The sequence below is a fragment of the Acanthopagrus latus genome, chromosome 7, assembly GCF_904848185.1.
Source record: "Acanthopagrus latus isolate v.2019 chromosome 7, fAcaLat1.1, whole genome shotgun sequence".
NCBI classification, from domain to species: Eukaryota; Metazoa; Chordata; class Actinopteri; order Spariformes; family Sparidae; genus Acanthopagrus; species Acanthopagrus latus.
In genome coordinates, this window is record NC_051045.1 from 26,820,707 (window position 1) to 26,847,015 (window position 26,309).

The window sequence follows — 26,309 nt, forward strand, 5'->3', positions numbered from 1 at the left end:
TATTCTCGCGAGAAGCAGTGGTTACCAAGGTACCGGGCACGCAGCGTCCTCCAAAAGTGTTAATGGCCCAGGCTGACCAATGAGGGAAAACCTCGAGCGTACCAAAGTGGGGTCCTTTTAGGGGTGTGCTACATGTCTCTTTTACATAAACTGTAATGTAAAAAGGAATTCAGCTCTTCACAATTACTGAATGGATGGTTAATCAACATATTAATATTACTTATATGTTATATGCATTTTAGCGTTTCACAAATGTAAATAACAAATCCCAGCTAAATTGTACAATGCGATGGACCTCATTCGTGGTATCAACCGCGCGAACATTGAAAGTAAGTGAGTGAAAGTGGACACCGTTGGCTCGCCGTTCATATTTCCCAACGTTTGGTTCTATGCGGAAATACCTGCATCCACACGTCTGCGAAAATTAAATAAAGCTCCTGCCGACAATAGCTGTTCACAACGTGAGTATGTATTTTTTTTTTATATACATGTATTCACGTGGGGCAGTAGTACGAGTGGCGCACCTGTCTAAGGACCGCTTTTCTTGTAACCCTAGCATAACGTTAGTTAATATGGATGACAAATCTAACTAACAATGAAAGCCAGACTTGGTGGCACTGGTTGAATATGTGTTGGGAAATAGTCGAGCAGGGGCACGAGAGTTCTTTTCTTTTTCCTCTTTTTTTGTCCTACGTTTTGTGGCGTGACCATTCAGACTACTGTTTGTGTAACTTAGGGTAGTTTCTGAAACATGCCACAACAGGACATGCAGTGTGTCTGTAGACCACCTCAGGTCCTCCGTAATCTGCTACTCCGATGATTTGACTGAAAGAGTAGTCAATATCGGGAAACCAGATGGACACTGTGATTCCCAGAATAATTTAGAAAGATGGAGGATTGAGGATATGAGTCTACTCTGGTTTAAAGGGCACACATTGCTTCACACTGTCTGGCTCTTGATGTATTTACATGCAGATATTCAGCAGGGCCAGAAGGGCAGTTCTTTTCTGTACTTCAGATGAGGAAGTTGTGGCCTGAAATGAACTTGTGATGAATCAGATTTCCCTTCCTGTAACAGCTGTGTGGCCTTTTCTTTGATTCAGCAGACTGAGTCATGAGTGAGCTAGGCAATTTCGAAATATATATGTCTCTATAATGAGTGATGCTCTATCTTTCTCCTATATACTAGTATCAGGCTTACTTATGGCAAATAATGTCACCTTGTAGTTAATCTTAATTGTATTTTAGTATTTCTGACTTCCTGGAAAATAATGAAAAATGTTCATGACTCATCCTGGACTTAAGGGCATATACACATGTTTCATCCAATAAATATTTGCTCAGTTTTCATGATGCTGCCATAATACATAAAGAGGGACTGGGCTTCACACGTATCTGTACAAAAACACAACTTTATAACTCGTACTATAACAACTTTATAACTTGTAGGTGAACAAATAACTTTATTATGTATGCAGCCTCTGAGATGCCAGTTACAGTACCAGGATGATTTAGGTGGCTCCTTGATTGACAGATTCAAATAGCTTTGTTACTAATGTGAGTGCGCACTGCAGCTAAATGTTGCTGTTGCTAGGTAGTCTGCTCAGTTAACGATGCAGCTTTATTACCTGTCGTATAAGCCCTTGTGTTCCAGCAGCCGAACCCCTCAAAACCACACTGTTACTGTACTCCCTGTTGTCCAACTGACCTCCGTCTCCTCTGAGGTTGTATTTTTGCATCTCCCAACAGCCCTCTTCAAGACTGGGAGCTGCCTCTCTGCAGACTTGGTGGTGGACCCCTAGCTCCAAGTATACAAATTTATCTTAATAATCCGACTGTGTAGCCAGTTGTGTTTGGCTCTATAATGCCTCTGTTAACTGAACCTCCTTCCGCGAAGTCACAGGGCCATCCTGTCACTTTAATATAAAACAATATCTGAGCAAAGGCAGATTATCTATAGTATGTTTGCTTAATAATTGGCTCTTGCTTGCTGAAGACCCGTAAAAGCTGTTCACCTTGGGCAACAGAAACAAACACACCAACTTGTAATTTCCTTTCTTAATCATTCCCAGGCCAGGAATGTGCATCCTGCAGTCTGGACTAATCAAAATACTGTCTGCTTTTCAGTGTGGAGTCTTTTTATGGGCCCCTCAGTGAGCAGGCATTCATCTTGGGAAAACAAGAAAACAGACTGGAACCTGACTCTGTTTCTTATATGTAAATGGAAAACACATACTTCTTTTCAAATGATAATAACAGTTCATGTAGCAGTGGTGCAGAACAGTCCACTGTTTGCATCTGTCTTTCAAAGAATTTGCAGAGACTTTTGCTTCCTTCATTTAGGCAAGGGGAAACATCAAATAGGATGGAGAGTATGGGTTGGTGATGTCAGGAAAGAAGATTATGGGGGTTTTAACTGAAACCAGAGGCCCACCACAACCCACTACAGCCCATACACAGAATTTACTTTCAGAGGTAGTCTCCCACTTATGTAACACACTTGAAAGGTATCGGCTGATTATACACAACTAAGCAGAGGCTTTTGTCTAATTCATGATCTTAGATTAGCTCGATCAGCAGCTATGCAATGCTGTTGGGCTAAATCATTTTCAACTCATGTTTAAAAACATAAGTGTGATCATACTCTGATTAATATTACAGTTAAACAGGAATTTAAGTGGTATGAACACTTCAAAAATGTCATCCTTTCGTTTGAATTGAGTAGACAGTCACTGATTAGCACTCAAGCAAGTAATGCATGTCTAAAGATGGGTGCTCTCTCAAACTGGAACATTTAATCACGACTGTTACGTCAGCCTGCTGTAGTGGCATGCATAATAGACCAGCTAACCACTGTTCTGTACTGTTCTCTGCTCTTCCAGAATCTTTATGACAGAAAACCTGTGATTAGCTGAAAAATATTATATTTTCCCTACCAAACCTACATGCCATCCATCACAAGCAAATAATAGTGTGGCTTAGGCTAGATTTTGCTTCACTAGCTGTGGTCTTTAGTATTAAAGCCAACATTGATGTTGCAGAACAACAGTGGAAAACGTTTTGTTTTTCTTTCTTGAGTGCAGACTGGCCATTCTTAGATTTAAAGGGATAGTTTGGGTTTTTTGAAGTGGGGTCATATAAAGTACATATCTATAGTCGATCTGTTCCCTACCGTAATCACCGATAAGTGCAGCCTAAGTGCAGCCTAAGTGGAGAAGCAGAGAGCCGCTCCATCCCAGACAACAATTCAAACCTGCGCTCACCAAGCCCTAGCAACCCACATGAAAGCAGACTGGGTCAAAGAACCCTAAGTGGCCCTAACAAGTCTATAATTGCGAGTTTATAGTTTCAGCGTTTGCTAACTAGCATTAGCGACGTAAACACTAGCTAGCTAGCATTAGCAACATTAGCTACAACACACTGGAAACCACTTGAAGGGGCAGATGATTTGACCAACAGAGATGCTGTCACATGAATGCAATGGTAGGGGGAAGATGGAATCCCATATTTAGAGGCTGAATGTGATCAGTGATACCTTTTGAGCATAAGAAGCATTGCCACAAATTAAAAAAAAGATACTCAATATCAAGTGAAGTAAGTCAACTGCTGAAGTCGGTTTTATTTGAGAAGTAATATCCATTAGTAGAATTGGATAATGAATTGGATAATGATATGAATGAATGATGCAGTGAAACATTATGATGGAAGATGACATTGTTGTTTGCAGGGGTAATATGTGTTTCTGAATTTGAGGTAGTGTGTCCCCTCAGTTTTGTCGTAGGGCAGCATTTTCATTAGCTTTCTGCTGTAATCTCTAGCCCTTTTTAGATAGAAAAGGTGGCACATTTTCTCCAAGGTAAGGGTGGCAATGTGCCGCCCTGTCTTTCTGAAATGGAGGCGTAATATTCCTCATCTTCCAAAAGCCGCCATTGAGGTAGGTGTAAACATATGACGTGCATGAAGCATGAAGTTGGGCAGTGAACAGTAACAAAGAATTTGTCTTCAAAATAAGAGCTTTACATTGCACCCCATTGGAGTTTAGAACTGGGTTCTTAACGGGGGGCTTTTAATTTGAAAGTAGCGATCGTTCGTAGCTTGCCACTACACAACAAGCGGACAACGAAGACAGCTACAGAGACCGAGGGAGATGCTAGCATCTCCTGGATTTCAGCGGCTTTCCAGTTGCTCATCTTGACGTCCGTGGTTGAAGTGATGGACTGACTGCTGTGATCAGCTGTTTCCTGGTTTTAAAACTCCCCGGCTGTGGGTCGCACAACAGTGCAGGTCATCGACACCTCCGCTCATCTCACGCAGTGGCTGGCACATTGACGCCTCGTTTTTAGATAGCAATGGAGGCAGAAATAAGTGTACCCTCTGAGGCGGCAAATTGGCGGACCAAAACAGATCGGTCGCTGGTCAGTGTCTGACTTTTTAAACCAAAGCCAAATGATGGAATTGCGGTTCCCCCTTTTTGGCACGGTTTCTGCTTCTGTATCTGCGTCTGATGTAATGTTATTTTCGTCTTCCATTGCGCTCTCCTCCGTCTCCGCCATGCTGCTTTGCCTCTGTTTACTCCCGATCGACTGGTACCATAAACGAATCCTTGTGAGTGACGTAAAAATGCCCCCACAAAGTAGTAGCGTTGCTGCAGTTACATTTGCCTTCATTCAATAAATGTGTTTTGAACTCAAAATTTTGATATCCAATGATCATTCCGATGTTGAGTTGTGCTTTACACGCCGTATTAAATCACAACCATTGTGTACGTTAACGCTAGTGTAGCAAGTGCTAATCAAGTAGCCTACACGTTGAAATTACGATATAAACAACATAGGGTAATATCCTACGGTAGACATTTTTATATTGCACCACGACATATATATATTGTTATATCACACAGCTTTAGTTGAAAGACACAAATGAACAGTGGCATGCAGGAAAGAAACACTGCTGTCATCAGCCATTTTTAGACAGGGCAGCAAGCCACCAATTTGCCCTTTTGGTGGCCCGGTCCGCAGTTTTAGACTGAAGGTGGAAAATTGGGGGTCTGTTTTGGTCCGGTGATTTGCCGCCTCGATTTGCCGGAACCTGCATAAGATGGGCCGAGGTGTTGATGACCTGTGCTGTTGTGTGACCCACAGCTGGGGAATTTTAAAACCAGGAAACAGCTGATCACAGCAGTCAGTCCATCACTTCATCCGTGGATGTCAAGATGAATAACTGAACAGCCGCTGAGATCCAGGAGATGCTAGCGTCTCCTCAGTCTCTGTAGCTGTTTGGTTGTGTCTGCTTGTTGTTGTAGCGGCAAGCTACAAACGGTCGCAACTTTCAAATTAAAAGCCCCCCGCTAAGAACCGGTTCTAAACTCCAATGGGGTGCAATGTAAAGCTCTTATTTTGAAGACAAATTCGTTGTCACTGTTCACTGCCTAACTTCGAGCTTCATGTCACATCACCTGTTTACACTTACCTCCAAGGCGGCTTTTGGAAGAGGAGGAATATTACGCCTCCGTTTTAGAAAGACAGGGCGGCACATTGCCACCCTTACCTTGGGGCAAACATGCTGCCTTTTCTATCTAAAAAGGGCTACTGATGTCTGAGCAGATGTATGAGCGTCATGGCTTCACCAAACTGAGCTGATTTGATAAGAAATTGATAAATAAACTTCTTTTAATTTCCTTTCCCACACATCACCAACAACAACATCTCTTGCATCACAGCAACTCTGAGGGGACATACCCCTTGATCTATTCTCTGGTGTTGTGTAGTTATATTGATTTAAATATTTGAATGGCTCATGTAGTCTTTAGTGTATTTGTAGCTAGCAATTATTGTTAACGAAGCCGTTAAATATGCTGACTGTTAGCTCTCTCAATAGTATTGTACATTGTCAGGGATGTTGTGTATGCCATTTCTGTATTCAAATTGTAGACACAAGCACAAGGGATTCATAGCGAATGACAAGTACCAAAGAAGCCTGTCCCTCGTATTTTGAAGAAAAGAAATATTTGCAGCAGTACCAGTGCAGTTTATATCATGCAATGTAAGCAGACACATGAGTGCCATCAATAATTATTTTATTTTGAATGCAAGATGGACTGAAAGGTTAAGGATCACAATGTCATGTCTCTCTATTAAAGAATGACATTTGCATGTTTCCTTGCTTCTCAGTCAGGTTAAGCCCTCCCTGGCCCAAATATCCTAGACAGTAGGAGTCATGTGGCTGGAGTTCCCTTCAGTCATTGGTCCTTGGGTGCTCCCAATTTGGGCGAATCTCCCCCTGAGGAATGAGGTCAGTGTGACTCCTTGTGCTGGCAATCTCTGTCTCTGTTTGTCCTAAACTCTGGAGGTCAGCAGCTCTGGACTCACATGGAGATCTCTCGCATGCAAACAGCTCGTATCATGTGACCAAGTGAAGCTATGAGCCGGAGACAAACTGACAACGATGAGAGTCAATCTGGAAAGGAGGATGCATGATGTTGCATGATGTTAATGTCCTGATAAAACCCTTTATAATTTTTTCTACAATGCAATCAGCAGCTGACTGGATTGCCAGTCAGCCTTCATTTTACTGGGAGATTTTGTGGCCAGTGGCAGATAGCTTTAGCTATCTTCTTAGGTTTAGAGGAATCCAGTTAACACTAATGGTGTCATTATTATATAGCTGTTACATTGTGCAGTCAACATTTACTGCATAATTTAATGATAAACTAAAGCATACAACTCATCTTACTGTTGTTTCCAAATTTCACAAAATCTCACTGTAAAGCAGGTCCTTGCAACACAGTGATGTGGCCAACTAGATGTCTATGCTGATTGGATGAATTAAATCACATGGCTCTTGCTTAAATTTACTTCAGTGTGGATATTGCAATGTGCCCTTGCCCAAATGTCACATTGGAGGACATTCAAAGTCAACTCAAGCCAATTCAATCATAGTTTTAATGATAATGCTTTTTTGCTGCTTGATATAAAGGAATACTTACACATTCTCATTTTTTGTGACAAGTTACAAGATAACTGTGTCTGATACTCAAATGAAAGGGAACCTGGACACTGACTTTGTTGCTAATGACTGACACACAGCCTCTGCATGCACACCATGATCAGCATGAGAATAATTGTAATGTCTGTTTTACTGTGGCAAACTGGTGGTCAAACATAACCCTTGTCTCAGGAGACTGTGTCAGAAGGAGTAATCCAGTGGATATGTGTTTTCCCAGTCATAGATTCTCCATAGTTGCCATTCTTGGCTGAGCTTTTTTGTGGGATCTGCGGTCAAACCCAGATCAGACTTGTGACTTGTGTCTCTGTTTCTGTGGTTGTGAACTGAATTGGAACTGAACTGATTTGGTGTTGTGGAGAAAACAAACAGGCTATGGTGGATTGAACTCTGGGATGAGTCCTTCACACACTCACTGACTTACACTTACACTGACTGTAATTATTTGTTAGACATGGCTCTAATTGGCTCACCTCTTGTATTAAAAGTGTCAACCCTCTACAGAGAAATTTAGAAGGATCGATTCTTTCCAAACAGCTTTTCAACTCAACTGGTGAACATTCCTGTATTTTTTCATATGGCAATGTTGCAGAAAGGACAAATTTTGCATTTTCAGTTATTCTGTCATGCAGTCCTACTTTACCTTGGATGACATATTGTAAAATACGGAACATGAGTTATAGCCAGCAACATGGCAGATGAGGAGCTAATGCCAAAACAGTACCTGTTAATTCAAAATTGTGTGTTGATGGTGCAAATAGTGAAATTCATCAGCTCTTGCACTGACCTACTTAAAGAGAATTTGTTGTCTTGTGTTTGCCAGGTGAAGGAGCACAAGTAGTGTGGCAGTTTACTGCTATTTATACTTGAACAGCCAAAATGCAGATTGAGTCATCAATGATAATTGGGTCACAGGCTGGGAACCAGACAGTTAAGACTGAATAAGCATATGACAAACACAATATCTGGTTTGGGGAGTTTGTGTGTGTCTTTAATATGTGTGTGCTCATCACTTTGTGTTCACACACAGTCTGGGTGTGTGTTGGGAAAAAGGCATTTGCTTGTGTGTGTGTGTGTGTGTGTGTGTGTGTGTGTGTGTGTGTGTGTGTGTGTGTGTGTGTGTGTGTGTGTGTGTGTGAATACATGCGGCTGTGTTTGCTTGTATATTTTTGGATGATATGCCATGTCTGTCATCTGCCCCACCCTTCCACGACAAACGGCAGCAGGTGACAACCATTCTTTCCTCATCCCCTCTTTTTTTTTCCCTTTCTCAGAAGGCCATGCTTCTTCACTGCATGTGAGGGACTCTGCCCTTTGCCTGTCAACAGCACCACTGGCTGTTTTGAGATCAGCTCTTGTTAACCATTATTTGCCCTTCCCCCTCCACACTGGGCCCACTGACCTACTAAGCAGAAAGCTCAAATGAACAGCTTTTAACATGTCTGTGTGTTATAGATCTCTGATGCCTTGTCACGCTGGGATAATTTTTACAAGACTATCTTTGTCTATCCATGAACTGTCTGTAGTTACACGTGACAGCATCACACGTCCAAGTGAACTGGGAGAAAAGGGTCAAGACTTATCCATGTTATTGTAACAGAAAAGTTTATATTTGGGTACAGCAAATCTTATACTGTAGGGAAGTCTGTTTATTTCCATTTTAAATGGTGCCACATTTGTAAGGAACATGCATTTGTGGTAGTCAGAGCTGGGTATGTGGGTTGTGCCCATGACAGATGAGCCAGATCTTCTCTACCAAACAGCTTATTCTGATATTGACTCTTGTTTGGTGCACATACACAGCCACAACAGCCTGGCACCTCCTTCTCATGCTTGTCACCAGCCTGGTCACACGAAGAGAGAGGTTTCTCAGAGACTACCTGCAGAATTTGGGTTGGAGAGGATAGAATGGCCTGCCAGAGGGTCCTGTACTCAACCCCTTTGAACACTTGTGGAATCAGCTTGGGTGTGTTGTTAGTGCCAGACTGACCAACACAACCATGTTGGCTGACTTGTGATGGATGCTGGTTAAAGAATGGGATGCCATCCTGCAGCAGGGTGTGACCAGGCTGGTGACCAGAATGAGGAGGAGGTGCCAGGCTGTTGTGGCTGTGTATGGTTGTTCCACATCCTACTGAGGCTCCTATTTGTTTTAGTGAATTGTTAAATTTCCAGTATGTCTTGTTTCTTCAGACTTTAACCATCAAATCCACCAAACAACACCAAGCAAGAGACAATGGTTTGGCAGAGAAAATGTTGCAAATGTTTCATGCAACCCACGTACTCAGCTCTGCTACTCATCCTACAAATGCATGTTGCTTCAGATGTGGCACCATTTAAACAGGAAATAAACAGGCTTTTCCAATGGTATAAGATTTATTGCCAAGAAGCATTATTACAACAAAGAAATTTCCTTACATTTTGTGCTATGTTTATTTTCTGACATTAGGTAGACCAAACAATTAATTGAGGAAATAACTGGCAGATTAACAAAAAAGTAGAATGGCACTCAGTAGAGTGCATACCTCTGTCAAGGACCACCAAATCAACGTTAATCCAGTATCACATAAATAGCCCTGTATCACTCTAAATTTTATAGGAACCATACCCTCTTAACCATAATTTAAGATTAGCTGATCTAGGATCTGCATCAGATCATACTTGCTTGTTCATAAATACTTATACTAATACATTTTATGGAAGTCGTAATTTGCTGCCTTGTCTGTTGTCTGTGTTCTAGTGCAAACTGTAGAATCTGTCTGGTGAAGTTTCTGCTAGAAGGCAAATTTCTGATGTCTCATTATTATATAATCTAAGCCTAATCCAGGAAGAGGCCATATATCATACAGGTAGTGTCCTGTATTCTATCTGGAGCACCTTTTTTATGAGAATTTCAAGGTAAGCTGTCCCTCAAAAGACTGAAGACAGTACCAAGTTCATTTAGAGGACACAAAGCGACTTAAATGTCACTGCTCTCTTTCAAACTTGAACACACTTTATTTGCACTGAATACAGAGTTTTCTCTGTTGCAAGGTACCATGGTTTGTTTATCTGCTCTGTTTGATTTTTTAAAAAAGTAGGGGGGTCAGGGGCTTTGTAAGAAGTCACATGTTGCCCTTAAGAACTCTGTGTTTAAACAAGCCCAAAATATTTGCTTTGTCTGTTTGCAGCACGTTTGAGTATGTGAAAGTCAACACACACTGAATGTCAGTGTTACCAGAGCTGATAAGAAGTCCTCTAGAAATTTGAATGTTAACTGCCATCCATTATCATTTGTCAAATAATCCTATTTACATGTCCAAAGAGATAAGTCAATGGGTACTTGTCACATTTAGCCATGTCATTGCAAAAGTGCATTCTGAGAAGTTTATGTTTATACAAGAGTCACCGAATTGTTTCTGACTGATATCAGTGTGATTTCCTCAAGAAATTGATTCTAGTTAGGCATCTTCACCCCATGAGGATGCATGGTTGACGGAGACAGGCCTGCTCAGACATGTCAGTGTGTAATGTGAGCAGTAATGTGAGATGTAAGCCTGGTGAGTCCCTTCATTTGCGGAATGTGTGTGTGCGTGTCTGTATGCAGCAAGTGACAGTGCTTATGATTTTGGTATGATGGAAAGGAGCAAGAGCTGCAGGAGTTTTACACCCCTTCTATCTGTGGTCACTTTAAAAAGATATCCCCTGTTGATCAATTTGAAAAGAGAGTAAACATCTAGTGTAGTGAGTCGTGGCTCGTCCTGAATAGTGACTCATCATTGTCTGAGTAAGCGAGCATGTGTGCACGTATGTGTGGCATTGATTACAGAGTATTTGGCCAAATGAGAAGGCACCACACACTCACTAATACTCTTTATCCAATTGCCTCCTCTGTGTCTCTGACGGGTGTGTGTTCTCATGGAGGTGCATTACTACTGCTAGAGGGCCGGGTGGGATTTTTGAGTATTATGGTGAAAATACTTATCCCCCCCAGCACATAGATGGTGTGGCTTTAAGAAGGAGTGAAAAGGACTGACAGGAGAAGACGAAAAAAAGTTGAAGATAGAAATGATACAAAAGGGCAAAGAGAGCACATGAGTACAGGATGGAGGTGAAGTAGTCCAGTCAGCTTGATTTAAGATGTTAAAAAAGAGGAGGAGTAAAAGATATATGAGAAGAAGAAGAGAAAGCAGAGATTTTTTTCTTTTCCTTTTTACTTTATCGATGGTGATACGTTGTGGCTTCTTTCTTGTGACAAATGTACTTATTATAAGCTTTGGACAAAAGCATCTGCTAAATGCCCTCAATGTAAATGTTAATGTAGATCATAAATGTGATATCTGCCAGGCCCAGTCCTCAAATGAGTGATCGAAGGGAGGGGAGCTAGGGAGGGAAAGGCGTGTGACTGGTGGTGAAAACGGGAGGTAGAGGAGGTGTTAAATTAGATGACCCGGCTGAAATATTTATTGTCCTATCCCATGGACCCCCGCTGTTTGTTTCTGTCTTGTTCCTTGAGGGCAGCCGATTGCTTTTCGTCTACAGTGAGGAGTCTGAGTGGAAGTCCGCTCCCCGCTGCTGCCTCCGGAGAATCACTGACCACTGCATGTGTGTGTTTGATTTTAGATTGTGGCTATGAGTGCCTTTGTATACATGTATTTTAGTGTGTGTGTGTACCACAGGGAAGTTGGTCTGGGGCACCCCGCCCTGCTGACTACTTTAAATAAGCACTGCTGTGTATGTTTGGCCTGTAAGGAGCAAGGGGGCAGCTTGTTCACGGTGTGCAGGATGTGAAATAAACTACTCGTGGGAGTGAATACATTAATGCATTTTACTGATTTATATTTTATATTAATTTGAAAGATTGCAGGAATATTCCTGAGATGATAGAGTAGTTAAAGCTTCATCTGAAACACAGTGTTGCAGGCCCTAATGACAGGATATCCTATAGCCACACCTCCTTCTTAATGATATTCCTTTTTTATTTCAGTGCCAGCAGTTTGTCACCCCCTCCCTCACTTTCTCACTTACTAGAATACATTGTTTATTATCCCAGAAGAATCTGTTGGAAAGGAAAGACTGGTGTTATCTAGAAAAACTTGGAGAGAGCTTTATATAGTGCTATTTACCTCTGATTTTATTCAGAAAATTAAGTTTTATTTTGTTGCTTCCAGGAATGTGGAAGAGGTTAAAACCCTGAGCATACTTGAAGTCGGTCAGCCTACAGTGACATAAATGATCCGTGGCATTCATCTAGTTTTTTTTTTATTGATTGAATGGCTGGGAAAATTTGTATCTGGTTGTTATTAACAACAATTTACAACAATTTGAGAATGTTTTACACTGGGGCAGACAGCAAACTACTATAGGTCAAAGCGGCCAAAGCAACTTTACAGTCAGCAACAGCTAGGCGATGAAGAGGGAGAGACAACGCTAGAAACGGGCACACGCTGCCACTCATGACCAGTCCATCAAGTACATTAGGCAAACATCTAGTAGTTTGAACTTACCTTTTCAACTGGACATGTCACATTTTACAAAATAGTAGACAGGAGAGATTCTATAAAATTTAACAAAGGCTGTCTGTGACAAATTCCTAATTATTTGAAACCTCATGTAACTTCTGCTAATGTTATACATTGTTATCCTTTTGTTTCCATCACAGAAATGTATGCGTTTGTTTGAATTTAGAGCAGAGCCCTTAGTGCTCACTTGAGATGCATGTCAAAACATGTGTTTATGCCAGGTGTGAATAAAGGGACTTAGAGCTGTCCGCGTATGATCAGATCACCAAAGGCACAGCCACTGTTGATGGAACAAGGAATTGTTTAGATATTTTGCTCGATTTATGACTTCTATTGTATAATCAATAATTATCTTCATGATGATCACTGGTGATATTACTTCCCGTGCCATTCCATCCACAGGTTAAAAAAATAAATCATTGTTTCCATTTCCTGTATTAAGGGAGCCACTGTCATAGGTAGTGGAAATGACTCTTCAAAGGAAAGACAGGTCATTGAGAAAGTGTCAGGAAGATCATGTGACTATGAGAAAAAGCTCTTGCTTCCTGCTCTCCTGACTGTCTTCCTGCTTCTAGACAGAGGAGGAGGAGTCTTCCTCAGCAGTGGGAGGAGAAGGGGGAAAGCGTATGAGCCTAAAGACGCTCAGGTTAGTGTTCATTAGGCTTGCATACACACAGGAACTCACAGCACGCGTACTGGCACATTGTCACTAGTGCCAGCCGGAGAGCCTTCCTGCTTCTTTTCAGTGTAACTCGCCACTCTGGAGCTTTAAAGTTGTCTGGTTTTCCTGTTCTCATAAACATCATGTGAGTAAACAATCTTTTGTCCTGTTTGAGCAGATCAGAGTGCCTGTAGTGTGTAGACATTGGGTTGTGTCTTTGTGTGTGTGGGGGGGGGGGGGTCTATGGCAATTGACAGTGATGTCTTAATGATTTTCTCAATATGTCTGATGACTTAAGCCTTTGATATCTGATATGATGTAAATGTATTCACTCATTTGTTGTCAAATACATCTTAAACATAGAATGAATCCGCAACAAGTCTTAATTGTGTTTTGGTGTAAAACCATACAGAGCAGCTGAAGGCTCTATTATAATAGAGGTAGCTATTGTCTCTTTTCGTATCCCTGCCACGCTTCCTTGTCCTTGAGACGGAATGCCAAATCTAAAAATACTGGTCTTGATTATAACATTTGGCAGCTCTGCCCCCGAACTATTTTCATTCTGTCAGCCCCCTCAGCTGTAACGGGGAGAAGCTGAGCGGTATGCTGGCAAGAAGTTTGATGTTGACGTTTTATTTCAAGCAGAAAAGGAAAGTGCTTCAGAGCTTCAACATGCCAGAGGTGCTTCGGTTTATCTCACACCGTGTTGATAAAGCTCAGAGATCTGACAAACTTTCATGAGCCCATCTGTCTCTTTTGTCTCTCACATGCATGGCTGTACTTTTTAAAAAATGTTTTACTCAGCTGCTTTAAAGCTTTCATGTAGAGAAGCAATATATCACATCAGGCTGTTGGCTGAAGCAAAATAGACTTTTTCATGACTGCTCTTGACTTTTAGCATCTGTCTGTAAGTGGAGAGCTAACTGGGGATTGTTGGATTGTAAACTTGGGAGAATCCCGTGTTTGTTTGTGACTGTGTTTGTACATGTGCGTGTGTGCGTGTGTGCTTGCGTGCGTGACTAAAACACTCCTTGTAACCCAGCCAACAGCGAGGCCTAGCCATTGAGGCGACTCCACAGTGACCACTCTCCTTCCCACACCACTGTGTGTGTGTATGTGTGTGTGTGTGTGTGTTTTTGTAGCTGACTGAGAACAGCAGTATGTGATTGCGTCCTTGCCCGCGTGTCTCTGGAATGTGTTGGTCACTACTTTGAAGGAGACAATATTTGCTCTCTCCTTGTTTCTTTGCCTTGAGGCTCGACCACTGCTACATAGTGTCAGGTATTGTGTGTCGTTTTGGATATAGTACACGATTGTGTTAGTGTGTGTTCGTATGCAGTGTGTGGGTACATATGACCCCAGGTGTGTGTGCCTGTGTTACCTAATGCAAGATCAGATCAGTCTATGTGAGGCAAGAAAAGATGCCTCCAGCCACACACTCTTAGAATTACCCTCCTCTCCCTAAATATCTGCAGATCAGTTTAAGGGGGTACCATTGCATAATCAGCAGAAATTATTTGCTGGATCCGAGTTATTTCCTCCTCTAGAGGCTACGCGATGCTAGTATCTCTATGGGTATTGTAAATTTGAGAAGTTGTGATCCTGCACGCTAGTTATCCAGTGCAGGAAGGAAAATAATGCCTGACATCTAATTAAATCTATATCTGAAATAGAACCCACCTTAAGTTGACCTGAACTTGACTTAGAAAAATGGCTTAGAGTGGCCTCGTTGGGACTGACCAAAAATGATTGTACATTGCCTGAGGAAAGTAAAATGTCAGGTTCGGGCTAATAAAGATAGCAACTCACTTGCTCAGGTAAGTGGTAATAAAAAATCAAAGTATAGGTTCACATGATAATGGAAATTCAGTCATTATCTTCTCTTTCTCACACAGATGGAAAGTCAGGTAAAGTTTTGTAGTCTGCAAAACACTTTGGATCTCCTAAACAACTGAAGTAGATAGGGACTTCTTTTGAAAGAGAAAAAAAATGGCTCCATACAGCCTGTCAAGCTTAATTTGAATCTCCGAAAGCCCAAATTGATTTGAAACGTTGATTTGACAGCTTTTGAGTTTTTGCACCCACTTCACACAGTGTGTGTGCTAAGGCTTTTAGCTTTGCAGCTACAATTACGTTTTTGGCTTAAAAAAGAGTGTAACATAACATATTTTCAAATCAATTTGGGTCCCATGTCAGTTTTTTAGAAAAATAATGCAATGCTGTTTTTCTGTGAAGTCCCAAAAATGTTTTGTGAACCCTAGAACTTCACCTGACTTTCCACCTGCATGATAGATAATGACTAAATGTACATTTCTTGAACTCATGCTTTAAACACATTATTTTTTCCAGTGGTAATGATGGAGGTAGCTAAGTCATTAATTATCCTGGAAACAGGAAATCTTTGGATGTCTTTAAAAGACAAAGATGAATTGCAACTATCTATTGTTCAGTTTTAGTTAAACATGATTATACATGACAATGAACTTTGATCTTAACTCCAAATATAATGATTTGTGTAAAGATTTGTGTAATACTATTTCCAGTGACATTTTGTGAGATGCTAATTTTGGAGTGGAGTGGTTGAAAATGTGACACCTTTTTATAATGCAGTGTTCTTATTTATGTTGCAGCGCATATTTAATTTTTTTTTTCTATGTAGCTAATGTGGGCAGATGTAACAATATGTTTGTCTTAGCTGCTGCATTTAGTTTTCCTGAGGGAGGACTTAGCCACCTGCTCTCCACTGATTACCTACTCAGTTAAAACTCTCTTCTCTGATACACACACACACACACACACACACACACTGTTATAACTGTCTTCTTATGGTTCAATGGCTGTTTTTGCAGCCCACTTCTTATAATGGTTGCATAACCCTGTAATCCAGACACTTTCGTCATGTTGGACCAGTTCTGCACCCAGCCCAGAGCTGTTTTCAGCAGGAAATGAGCAGCATGGTCAGAGCTGATAGCTGACCAACACTCTGTGATGGAGCAAGGATATTGATGGTTGACTCCTGTGAGGTCTGCTGCTCTCCTCTCTGTCTTCATTAGCTGTCTTTAGAGCATCAAAAATGAGCCCTGAAGAGGAGTGGTTGATTGAGTTAAACTGGGTATCTGAGTAGGGTGATGGTCCAGGGTTTGTGTTGTATGCTCATTACATGATAAGTGTATCATCAGGATGTAGCCTGGTTTTGAGGGCTGCACGATATGAGGGAAATCTATGATGTGCGATAACGCTGTTAAATATTGCGATGACGATAAATGTTGCGATAAATAAACAAATATTGAAGGGTGTATATCAGCTTGATATTAAGCTTTTAGCCAAACTTACCAAATTTCTTGTCTGAAATGGAACATGTAGGCCTATTTATAATTCTATAACCCTCTGTAGGCCCCTAGGCCTATTTAACATTATTAAGAATAAAAATATATATTTTAACTGCACTTTATGACTAGTGCAGTAATTAAATATTTAAGGGCTGTCAGTATAAATGTGTTATAATTCTGGCAATCAATTTGAAAACCTTGACCTTAAAAGAAAAATTTAGATTAATGCAATTTAATCACATTACACTTTTTTACCCTAATCACCTCCCATAACTTGATACACTTGTTGTTGACCTTCCTGAGTCCTCTGACACACAAACTAGGAGAATGACGAGTGAGCAGACATCCCCTGCTCTGCTGAACGGATCATTTCATAATAAAAAGTTTATAAACAGACATTTTGATTAAACCAGTTGTTGCACCGTGGCAGTGATTAACGCTCTTTACAACGAGGCATGTGATCATGTTGCTAACGTCAATGATGCTAGCCGTGTTTTCCCAGTGTGACAGATCCGACAGTTACTGCACCTTTAGTGTACCTTTACATCAGAAAACACATGGAATATATCACCATTCAACGTTACGTTGTTGAAGACTCCTGTGAATGATAAGTACTTGATTACTTGGAAACACCGTAACACTGGCCAACTGCCTGGTAGCGAGATGCACCGTCTCTCTTAACTGAACCCGGGTGAACCTCCCCCTGCTGCGGGCCTCCGTTAAACACTAAGCAGAGTCTCCCATGAATGTTCTCTCCATGTTGTCTCGCTTCGTCCTGCCGCTCCTGGTGCCGCAGTGCAGCACACATGGTGCGTGTAAATAAAATGATTTTTCTTATTCATCGCGTTTCAGGAAGTCTTTTGCGATGTGTTTATCACACATGTTCGTATCGTGTTGACGATGAAAATTTGCTTTATTATGCAGCCCTACTGGTCTTCATAGATAAAAAGGAGATACTCCGTAGAGTTAATAAAGCCTTGAGTCTTCTAGGAGCAGCCATAATAAGAGTTTGTGAGATTATGGAAATGTTAATAAAAGGTCCTTTAGTACTAACTCTTGTTTTTCTTGTCTTGTCTCAGAGTCCCTGACAACACACTTTTCCAGGTTTTTAATGATGAATTAGCCGATGTTATAGCACACACACACACACACACTAAACTGGGCATCAGCATGGTCCAAATGATATTTGTTCAACATCACTGTCACTGAGAGCATGTTAGCATGTTGACTGTTTGGCTGATAACCAACAGTTTTAACCAGACTATCAGTCCTTGAGAAAGACAACCAAACCCTGCCACGGTGCACTCCTCTTTATTTGACATTGACCTCTGACATCTGTCTCTCTGGAAACTAGTTAGTACCTTTATATGTTTACGTTTTTTCTGTGAAAGAAGACATGATGTGCTCTGGAAAATGCTTGCAAGTGGACCTTGAGTTGGGATTGTCTTCATGGCAAAGAGGCAAGTCCACGTGGCCAGAAATAGGCCTGTAAAGCAGGGACGGCCTGCTGGTCACTCACACACTCGCGCTGAGGGTGCTTTGTTTGTTCTTCTTTCTTTCTCACACATTTCCTGTTGTGGAATGCGTCATTGCTTCCTGCTCATCCCCCCAGTTATCGACGAAACTGAGAAATCACTGTTGACTAACTCGTCGAAACTCCCACCTCCTCTCTCTCCCTCTGTGTCTGGGCTTGGGGTGAAGGTGACTCTTCCAAAGAATGGGATGGGATTTAAATATTATTTGTGAACATCTCACTGCACATTCCCCCTGAGCAAAATCCTGAATCCCATTTAAATTGGGGGAAATTGTTTGTTCAATTAGACCTCCGAGTTAGATTTCATTGAAAACACTGTCATCGTGAAGATGTCTTCTTCAGTGTCTATGTCTCAAATTGGACAAGAGGAGGTTTCTGGTTCCATCTCTTTAGGTGGGGTCTCTGTTGTTTTCTGTACAGTCTGGGGTCAATGTCCGCTGCAATCAAGGCCACTGCCAATATGACAAGCTAGCTGGTGTCACAGAACGCACACACATAAACACACCTTGTTCCTGTCCCTCAGTGTTTGGACCCTCAGTTTGCTGTATTTTCCTGTTTTTTGTCACAGCTTCTGAAGAAAAGCTCAAAAACTTAGGACTCCTCTCCTCATTTCTCTCTTACCAAAACCAATCACCTCACATGCTCTCACTTTTTGCTACTATTCAGCCATTCAGTAACTTAGTGCTAAAAAATGTTGGCAAGGCAAATTGCTCCCAGTCATGGGCTCTCCCTGTAATTAGTCTTAAGCATGCTGGTTGTAAGTGGCCATAGTCAGCTATGGTAAAACATTTCGTCATCTCTTCCTTTCAGCTGGAGCTTCCTCTGCCACCCTTTCAAACAACGCTAGTCCCAGAGATCAGAATAATACCGTGCAGTGTTTTTATTTATTTTTTGTCTCTTACTGAATTGTTACACAACATAAACCAGGCACAGTATTTTTCTCACACCTAGCAGGCATCATAAGCCATATCATTACCCGCTAATATGGCGGTTGGAAAGGCAGAGGAGCAGAGCAGGAGGACTCACAACAACACAGCAGTTAGCATAGTTGTATGATAATCGAACCGAGATCCATCGTGAAATCTCATTCCGTGGTCTGTCACTGTGGTCACGGCCTGCGGTTGGCTTGTCGCTTTTGGAGACATCAGCTGTTTTTTCAACTGCAGAACAGAACACGAGTGGAAGTCAAAGACGTAAAGTTAGAAAAATAAGACAGACATGGGATGTTTTGTTTTCCTATTGTAGCTGGAGCTGTTCACACCTTGTCTGGTGCCATACAGAGGTGTAACGCTGCTGCTTGCACACACATTAGCCCCATAGCAGAGAGACCTATTAGCTGGTCGTCCCTGTACAGTGAGGACATGAATGATAATAGCTGCTGTTTTTAGAGTGGGGACAATACAGGTTGAAAATATTTGCAGGTAGATGGCTCTTCTAATGGCAAGCTTTAAAAACAGAAGGTAACTGGGTTAGCCGTAACATACTTCCAAATCTGACCTCTATGCTGTTTGAATTAATTCAACAGAACTGATTTGAGACTTTTCAGTCCTTAATTCATTGACACTACTTATTGTTAGTGCTTCAAACTATTTCTCCAACTCCTTCCACAGTATCTGTGGCTAAACTGTTGGCCAACAAAGTAAGAGACTGCATCATGGGATTATAATTATCTGCTGAGATTTATGTCATGTTTATGTAGGTGTGATGGGGATCCGTGCACACATCTCTTGAATGAAAACCTTGTGTTTTCCATTGTTGAACTGGAATGACATCCCATGATGTATCAATAAAAAATTACATTTACATTTAGGGCATTTACCAGATGCTTTTGCCCAACACGACATACAATAAGTACATTTGAAGAGACAAGAAAGAAACCATGACATATCACTGTCATTAAAAGAAAAAGAAATAGTTATCATGATTAAAGTGTATGACAGAGGCTGGGATGGAGACTTTATGTTACATTGTGTTGTGGTAAAGACAGAGAGGAAGTATTTGTGTCATTCCCTTGTACTTGAATGACAGTCTTTCTTCAGCATGAGTTTCTATAAATGGACTTTCTATTATTACCTTTTGCACTGAAGCCAGTATTTTCAGTGAGTGAGTGTTGAAGCAGTGTGTTAACTGGTGTTTTGAGGTACTAATGGAGGCTTTGTTTGTGACTGCTGATTAGTTCCATTTTTTAAGGAAATTTGTCACAAAAATGTAACAACAATTTGACATATTTTCTTAGAAATCAAGATTTAAAGACAAGCTTTAACAGATTAATTCAATCAGTGCGTTTTGCCTGTACTCATATATTCTCAAGGCTGTGAAGAGGCTGTGTAAGTATCATTCTCTCCTGTTTCCACCAGGGTCTACTGTGTGTTTACTGAACTGTGGTTCTACAGCAAATTGTTTACAGACACTTTATACATAAATAAGTTGAAATCCACTGATTTTACACATGAAGCTCTGTTTACTGGTACTTGTGTCTAGTGGGTTTCTGTCATCCTTTAACTGACTAAACAAGCCCTCTTTGCCTTTAAGAAGTCACATTTTCCTCTCAACTAAGTCCTTCTTTCTGTTTTCCATTCAGTGTTTCCATAATAGTATTTTTGCCCCATCCCTTAAATGTGGTCCATAGAGGTTTGCCTCAAGCCTTTTGGCCACTTAATATTTGTGAATCATTATTTTCTGTGATGCAAATGTGTTTGTAATTTAAGCTTGACTATTTTAAACTCTTCTCTAGGTTGTCACATGGATAAGATGGACGCAAATTGTGTGACTATGTGTGCAAATCTTCAGGTTCTCAAGCTGTGTGTGTGTGCCAAGCTAAGCTGTCATGGTCGTTTTTGCTCTTTCTCCCTGCTGCTGTTTAGGGATGAGAGCAAACGAGAAAGGGGAGATGTGGGGGAAACAAGGTCACATGTTGAGGGAGACGGGCAGGAAGCTGGCTATAAAAAGACTAATTAAAAATGTGTGGATAGATATGTTGGAGGTGAGGAGGAAGGAGAGCGCATGAGCTGGGTGTGATGTAATGTTGAGTGTAATGTTGTAAATGAGAAGAAGCAGGGAAGGGTTGTTATTCTGGAAAAAGGGAGCTTGGAGAAAGATTGGAAAAATAGATGAACAGTGTGTGTGTGTGTGTGTGTGTGTGTGTGTGTGTGTGTGCTTTGAACTCCTAAAACTGAGAGGAATAATTTCAGTAATTGCGGAAAAAATCTTTCACTGTCTGTCTTTGTTTCTTTGTCTCCAAACTAGTGTTGGATGTTTTCAGGCACATTTTACTTCACATGAAGCCCATTGCGCTAAATCACCAGCTAAATGGTTAAAAAAACTATTTAAAGCACATTTAGACTTGCAGTAAGATAATCCTCTTTTGTTTACTGTGTTTCTGTAGTCCACACACTTTGTCTCTACTACTGTGCTGATGAAGACAAAGAGCCGAACACGAAGAACAGTTGTGTGGGCTTTCAGTGTTTTTCACAATGTTTTCATAGCACCCCGCTGAGCTTGATGCAAGTCAATGTAAAAATTGCAGCTGTTTTGCCCGTTGTCCTCCCCTCTCTCTTTCTCTCCCCCCTTTCTCTCTTTCAAAGAATTTTCATTTGAATGAAAACCCTGCCTCAGTGTTTTGTTGTGCTCGGAGGGGGGAGGGGTCCAATTGGTCAGAATCCTTTTGGAGGTGAACCAATGCGAGCATGCCTCCCGCCTACCGCCCCGCCCCCCTGTGCCCCACTGAGGCTCCAGGCCTGACGTGTGATTGGCCGGCAGGGAGGAGCCAGACGGGGTATTAAAGCCTGTCCCGTCTGCTCCACTTCAGTGTTTAAGAGAGTCCCTGTCTGTCAGCTGGAAGTGTGTGTGTATGTGTGTGAGTGTGTGTGTGTGTATCAGTGCGTGTGGATGCTTTTGTTAATGAAAGACGAACAGAAAACGGAGAGCTCTACCATTATCTGACATGGACTTCGATCTCTTTTAACCCTCTCCAGGACTGTGTGATGCTCCAGCTGAGTTGGCGAGCAGCTCTCTGTGTCAGATCACAGCTGGACGGGCTTGACAGACGAGCTGTTCAGGGATCGTGAAGGGGATCATAAAGACTGTTGTGCTCCCGGGACTGATCTACCAGGCCTGAATTTTGAAGAGAGGGCCCCCGTCGGCTGGACTGTGGCTGACCGCTGACCCCGATCTGCTGCCTAACCCCCTTCTGGTTCACCGCTGAGCTAATAGAGGTGGTCTGGTCGGGCCTGATGTGGAATTTGACCCCAACTGACCCTGTCCTGCAAGTAGCCTTTCAGTGAGCCACGACTGGGGAAAAAGGAAGGATAAAAGAATAAAAGAGTAAGAGGGGTGACGGAGAAGAAAGAAGGAAGAAAAGGAGAGAAGTGAGAGCAGCAGCACAGCGACCGGTAAGGAAGTTAAATGGGGGCTCTGGGAGCGAGGGTGCGAGGGAGGGAGGGAGGAGGGATGAGGGGGAGGAGGATAGTTGGAAGAAAATGGACCACAAAAGAGCTATTTTCTTAAGCTTAGGGAGGACATGTGGGAGCTACAAAGGGACACACTCTCACCCACCTCTTTATTCTCATGTCTCCAAAACTGTGGTTGCTAATATAACCTCTTGTTAAACGAAAGTGAGAAGTTAATCATTCTTTTGCTCATTCACACTTGCGTGTCTTTCCTTTGTATATAAGTCTGTTTCAAAAACCTTTTAAGTGAGAGACTGTCTTTCTTTCTCTCTCTCTACAGCACTTTCAGGATGCCAGTGGAAACCCTGCGGCCATCAGACGGCCGTCTGGCCGGGGTTCCCTTCACCTCTGCCATGCCCTTCCGGATACTTCACAAGGGTCCAGACTATTTCCGTCGTCAGGCTGAGCCTGGGGCCCGTAAACTGAGTGCTGTAGAACGCCTGGAAGCAGACAAGGCCAAGTATGTGAAGAGCCAGCATGTGGCCCTCACCCGCCAGGCCCCCATCAAACCGCCAGTCATCCGCAAGCCCCTTGTTCCACCAGGGAAGATGCTCCAGTGTCAGATCAGTATCCCTCCAGCCCGCAAAGTTCCCCGCTGCCCAGCTGATGTGGAGAATGGAGGAGGAAAGGAGGGACCTGGAAGGAGAAGAGGACCTGCTCTTAACTTGGATATTCTGAATAATCTTATCAATGATGTATGTGATGGACCAATGCCATGTTCCCAGTCCTCTTCCTCAACCTCCCCCTCCTCATCATCTCCTTCATCAGGAGCTAAGAGCATCGGCAGTAGCCTGTCAGCAGAACAGGAGAGGAGCAACCGACTCCTCAGCAACCTCAAACCATTGAATCACAGCATTATCAACTCCTCCTCCACCTCCTCCTGCACCTCCTCTCCACTCAACAACAACAACCTCCGGACCCCTGAAGCAGAACCCACTCACCGCCCCCCTCCTATTCCGGCACGGGCACCTCGTATTGGGGTTCCAGTACCCTATAGCTCCCCTAACTCTGTGACAGTGCGCAGGGTGGACGTTCGGCCTCAGGCTGAGATCAGGAAGCCTCAGAGGGCCCAGCTACAGCCCCAGCTCAGGCCCAGACAGACTGCCCAGGGCCAAGTCGCACACCCCCAGGTCCCACCTCCTCCCCCACCTACTCAGAACCAACCCCACCCGCAGCCTAATAACTCCTCCCAAACCCTGCCCCCTCCTCCAGCTTACCCGCCGCCCAGTCCCATGCTGGCCCGTGCGGGCATGATCCCACCCGCCTCCCCCGCTTTCACCCGTATATCAAATGCCAGTTCCAAGGGGTCCTCCCGTAAGCACCCTTCTTTGCACCGCTCCAAGTCGGACCTGAGCGACCGTTTCTCACGTGCAACGGCGGACATGGAGCGCTTCTTCAACTACTGTGGGCTGGACCCGAAGGAGGTGGAGGGCATGGGTGGAGTGGAGTGTTTCACAAGAGCCAACTCTGACATTGTGTCCGTCTCTAAGCTCCGCAGTGTCAGTACACCTAGCTCGGAGGCTGAGCGGGCGAGGGAGGATGGAGGAGATGAGGACAATGAGGATGGGCCAGGTGCAGCCAACGAGCGAGTCCCCTATGGCATATCCGTCATCGAGAGGAACGCTCGAGTCATCAAGTGGCTATACGGCATCCGTCAGGCTCGAGATGCTAACAGTGCTGTTTCTAACGTATAGACTAATGGGGACTTGAAAGACAAATCAGGGAAGCAGAATGTTTTGTGTGTACTCTCATGTCTGAAGAAGAGAAGCCCATCTGTTTGTCTTCTGCTGCCTTACATCACATTTAAGGATAATCCAGTAGTTGTTTTTACTGTTTCCTCTGAAGACTCAAACTTGTTTTTGAAATTGCACATCAGTGATTTTTATCTGGGCTGCAAGTCAGGACTGCTTCCCTGCGAAAGTAAATGGATGATACATTTCCCTTTTCCTTGCAATGAAAGCAATAATAGACTGGTATAAATGATGATGGTGAGGATGAAGGCTCTTTGCGACAATGGTTCCTCATGTAAGGGTACTGTGTGTGTATGCGTGTGTGCGTGCGTGTGTGTGCGTGCGTGTGCACCAGAGACCTCTGCAGCACAAAGCCAGAGGTTTGCTACAAACTGCTGGAGACTCTGATGCTACACAGCGACTGAATAAGCCAGGAAAAGAACCATACTGATACTGTGAAACTACACAAAAAAGCTTCCATAAACTCACTTGTATTTTCAAAACAAAAAAAACTTTTTGGCTGTAAGACTGTTATTATACAAATTTCTGTCAGCATGCGAGTGAAAAGTTTGTATCCATTTACTTTAGGGTTTGTCATCTCAACACACACGACTGTCACACAGAAAATCACTTCACAGCACACACGTATATTCAGGTCAATTACAGTAAATATGGTAGCAGCTGCAGTTAGTGCTGTCTGTGTATCTGACTGTAACATTGTCTCAATTGTGTGTTTGCATCTGAAACATGGTCTCATGTCTTGGATTATGTTGCACAGGTGCAGCGAGAGAAATCTGTTTACTATTTACGTATGTCTGGGCACAGATGAGAAAGCAAGTCTTATGATAAGGGGTGATCTCATAAGAGGATGGTTAAAGCAAGTGTAGCACGAAAAAATGATTTAGAGAGAAAAACAAAGGATGGGTAACAGGAAGGATGAAGAGTATACTCACTGATGGTATACTGCGGTTTTGAAAGTGTCTCAGGAAGATGCACTTGGCATACTAATGGAAATGGACCAATATTTATTTGGAAAATGTAACTTAATGTATTTTTTAATATTGGACAACTTTGTGTACATAATTGAATCCTTGCTCTTAAGTGCAATCTGACTATATCAACTACAATTACAGTAAATGTAGGATCACATTTGAACACATGCAAACACAGGCACCAGTCACATGCTGAGTGTGGATGTTAATGGGGCTGCTACTGCTATGTGGGGAGTGCTAAACTTAGTGTTCTGTGCCCTCTGCATCTACTCCCTTTCAACTTTTCAGGGTAGTCAATCTGAGCACCAATTTGTACCAGTAACTATCACAGGTAGTTGAAGAGCAGCGTGCAGTGGCAGTCAGATCAGAGGGCTGGAGAACGTGACCACAGTGATGGTGAACCAAGTGTGCTGAATCCGGCACTGGATGCCCAAAGAGTCTTCAAGTGAGAGATCCAAAATGCTTTACCATGGTGTATTCTAAACAATTAATAAAATAAATTCTAAAACTTTTCTTTTTCACTGTTTTATTACTTTCTGGTCTTTCTTGTTGACTGTAAAGGAAACAGACCAGCCTGGTTCCAGCATCTGGCTGAGAGCAGCCACTTCTCTGATGTCTTCAGTATTTTGGGAGTTTATGAAATTCTGATGCCAGATCCTCAGTTTATAATCTGAAATCTGGTGCAGGTCCAGTTTAGCTGTGGCAGGTGTTTCACCCATCAAATCAAATTGATCAATAATTGACACACAGAACTTTGGATGGTTTGTGTTTACTTTGTGTTGTGAAGGTTGACTGCTACCTCCATGCTCATATAAAGTTTTGTCATCTACAAAACACACAAATAGTTTCACAGCATAACATGTCCAAAACACATTAAATAGATGGGGGTGGGTTTTAAAATGTAAAGACCCCAGATTGGTTTGAAAAGACATGGTGAATCCACTTTAAATGGGATGCATTAAAACAGTTTTAGCAAAGCAGCTGCTGTGAAAATTCAGGCTTTAAAAAGGGTGTAATGGTCTTTTCCGCTTAGTTTGGGATTTGGGGGGATTTGGATTTGCCCCGTATGAGCTGCATGGAGTCATTTAATGTTATTTTACTGATATTGTTTT

The 26,309-nt window shown here is 42.4% G+C and overlaps 1 protein-coding gene across 12 annotated transcripts; it reads left to right on the forward strand.

The window, feature by feature from the left end:
* Positions 1-169: 169 nt before the first annotated feature.
* On the forward strand, positions 170-25,710 carry wu:fa11c10 (protein FAM110B). 12 transcript variants are annotated; one of them, XM_037104989.1, is made up of 5 exons: positions 170-465; positions 6,171-6,291; positions 20,892-21,010; positions 22,002-22,418; positions 22,756-25,710. In XM_037104989.1, exon 5 carries the CDS (start codon positions 22,766-22,768, stop codon positions 24,167-24,169), a length of 1,404 nt encoding a protein of 467 aa, XP_036960884.1. In that variant the 5' UTR covers positions 170-465; positions 6,171-6,291; positions 20,892-21,010; positions 22,002-22,418; positions 22,756-22,765; the 3' UTR covers positions 24,170-25,710. The 12 variants fall into 12 exon arrangements, with proteins under 12 accessions (XP_036960884.1, XP_036960879.1, XP_036960883.1 ...); XM_037104984.1 differs by lacking the exon at positions 20,892-21,010 and adding an exon at positions 1,750-1,808 and having other exon boundaries at positions 170-461; XM_037104988.1 differs by lacking the exon at positions 20,892-21,010 and adding an exon at positions 13,079-13,149 and having other exon boundaries at positions 170-461.
* The last annotated feature ends 599 nt before the right edge of the window (positions 25,711-26,309 follow it).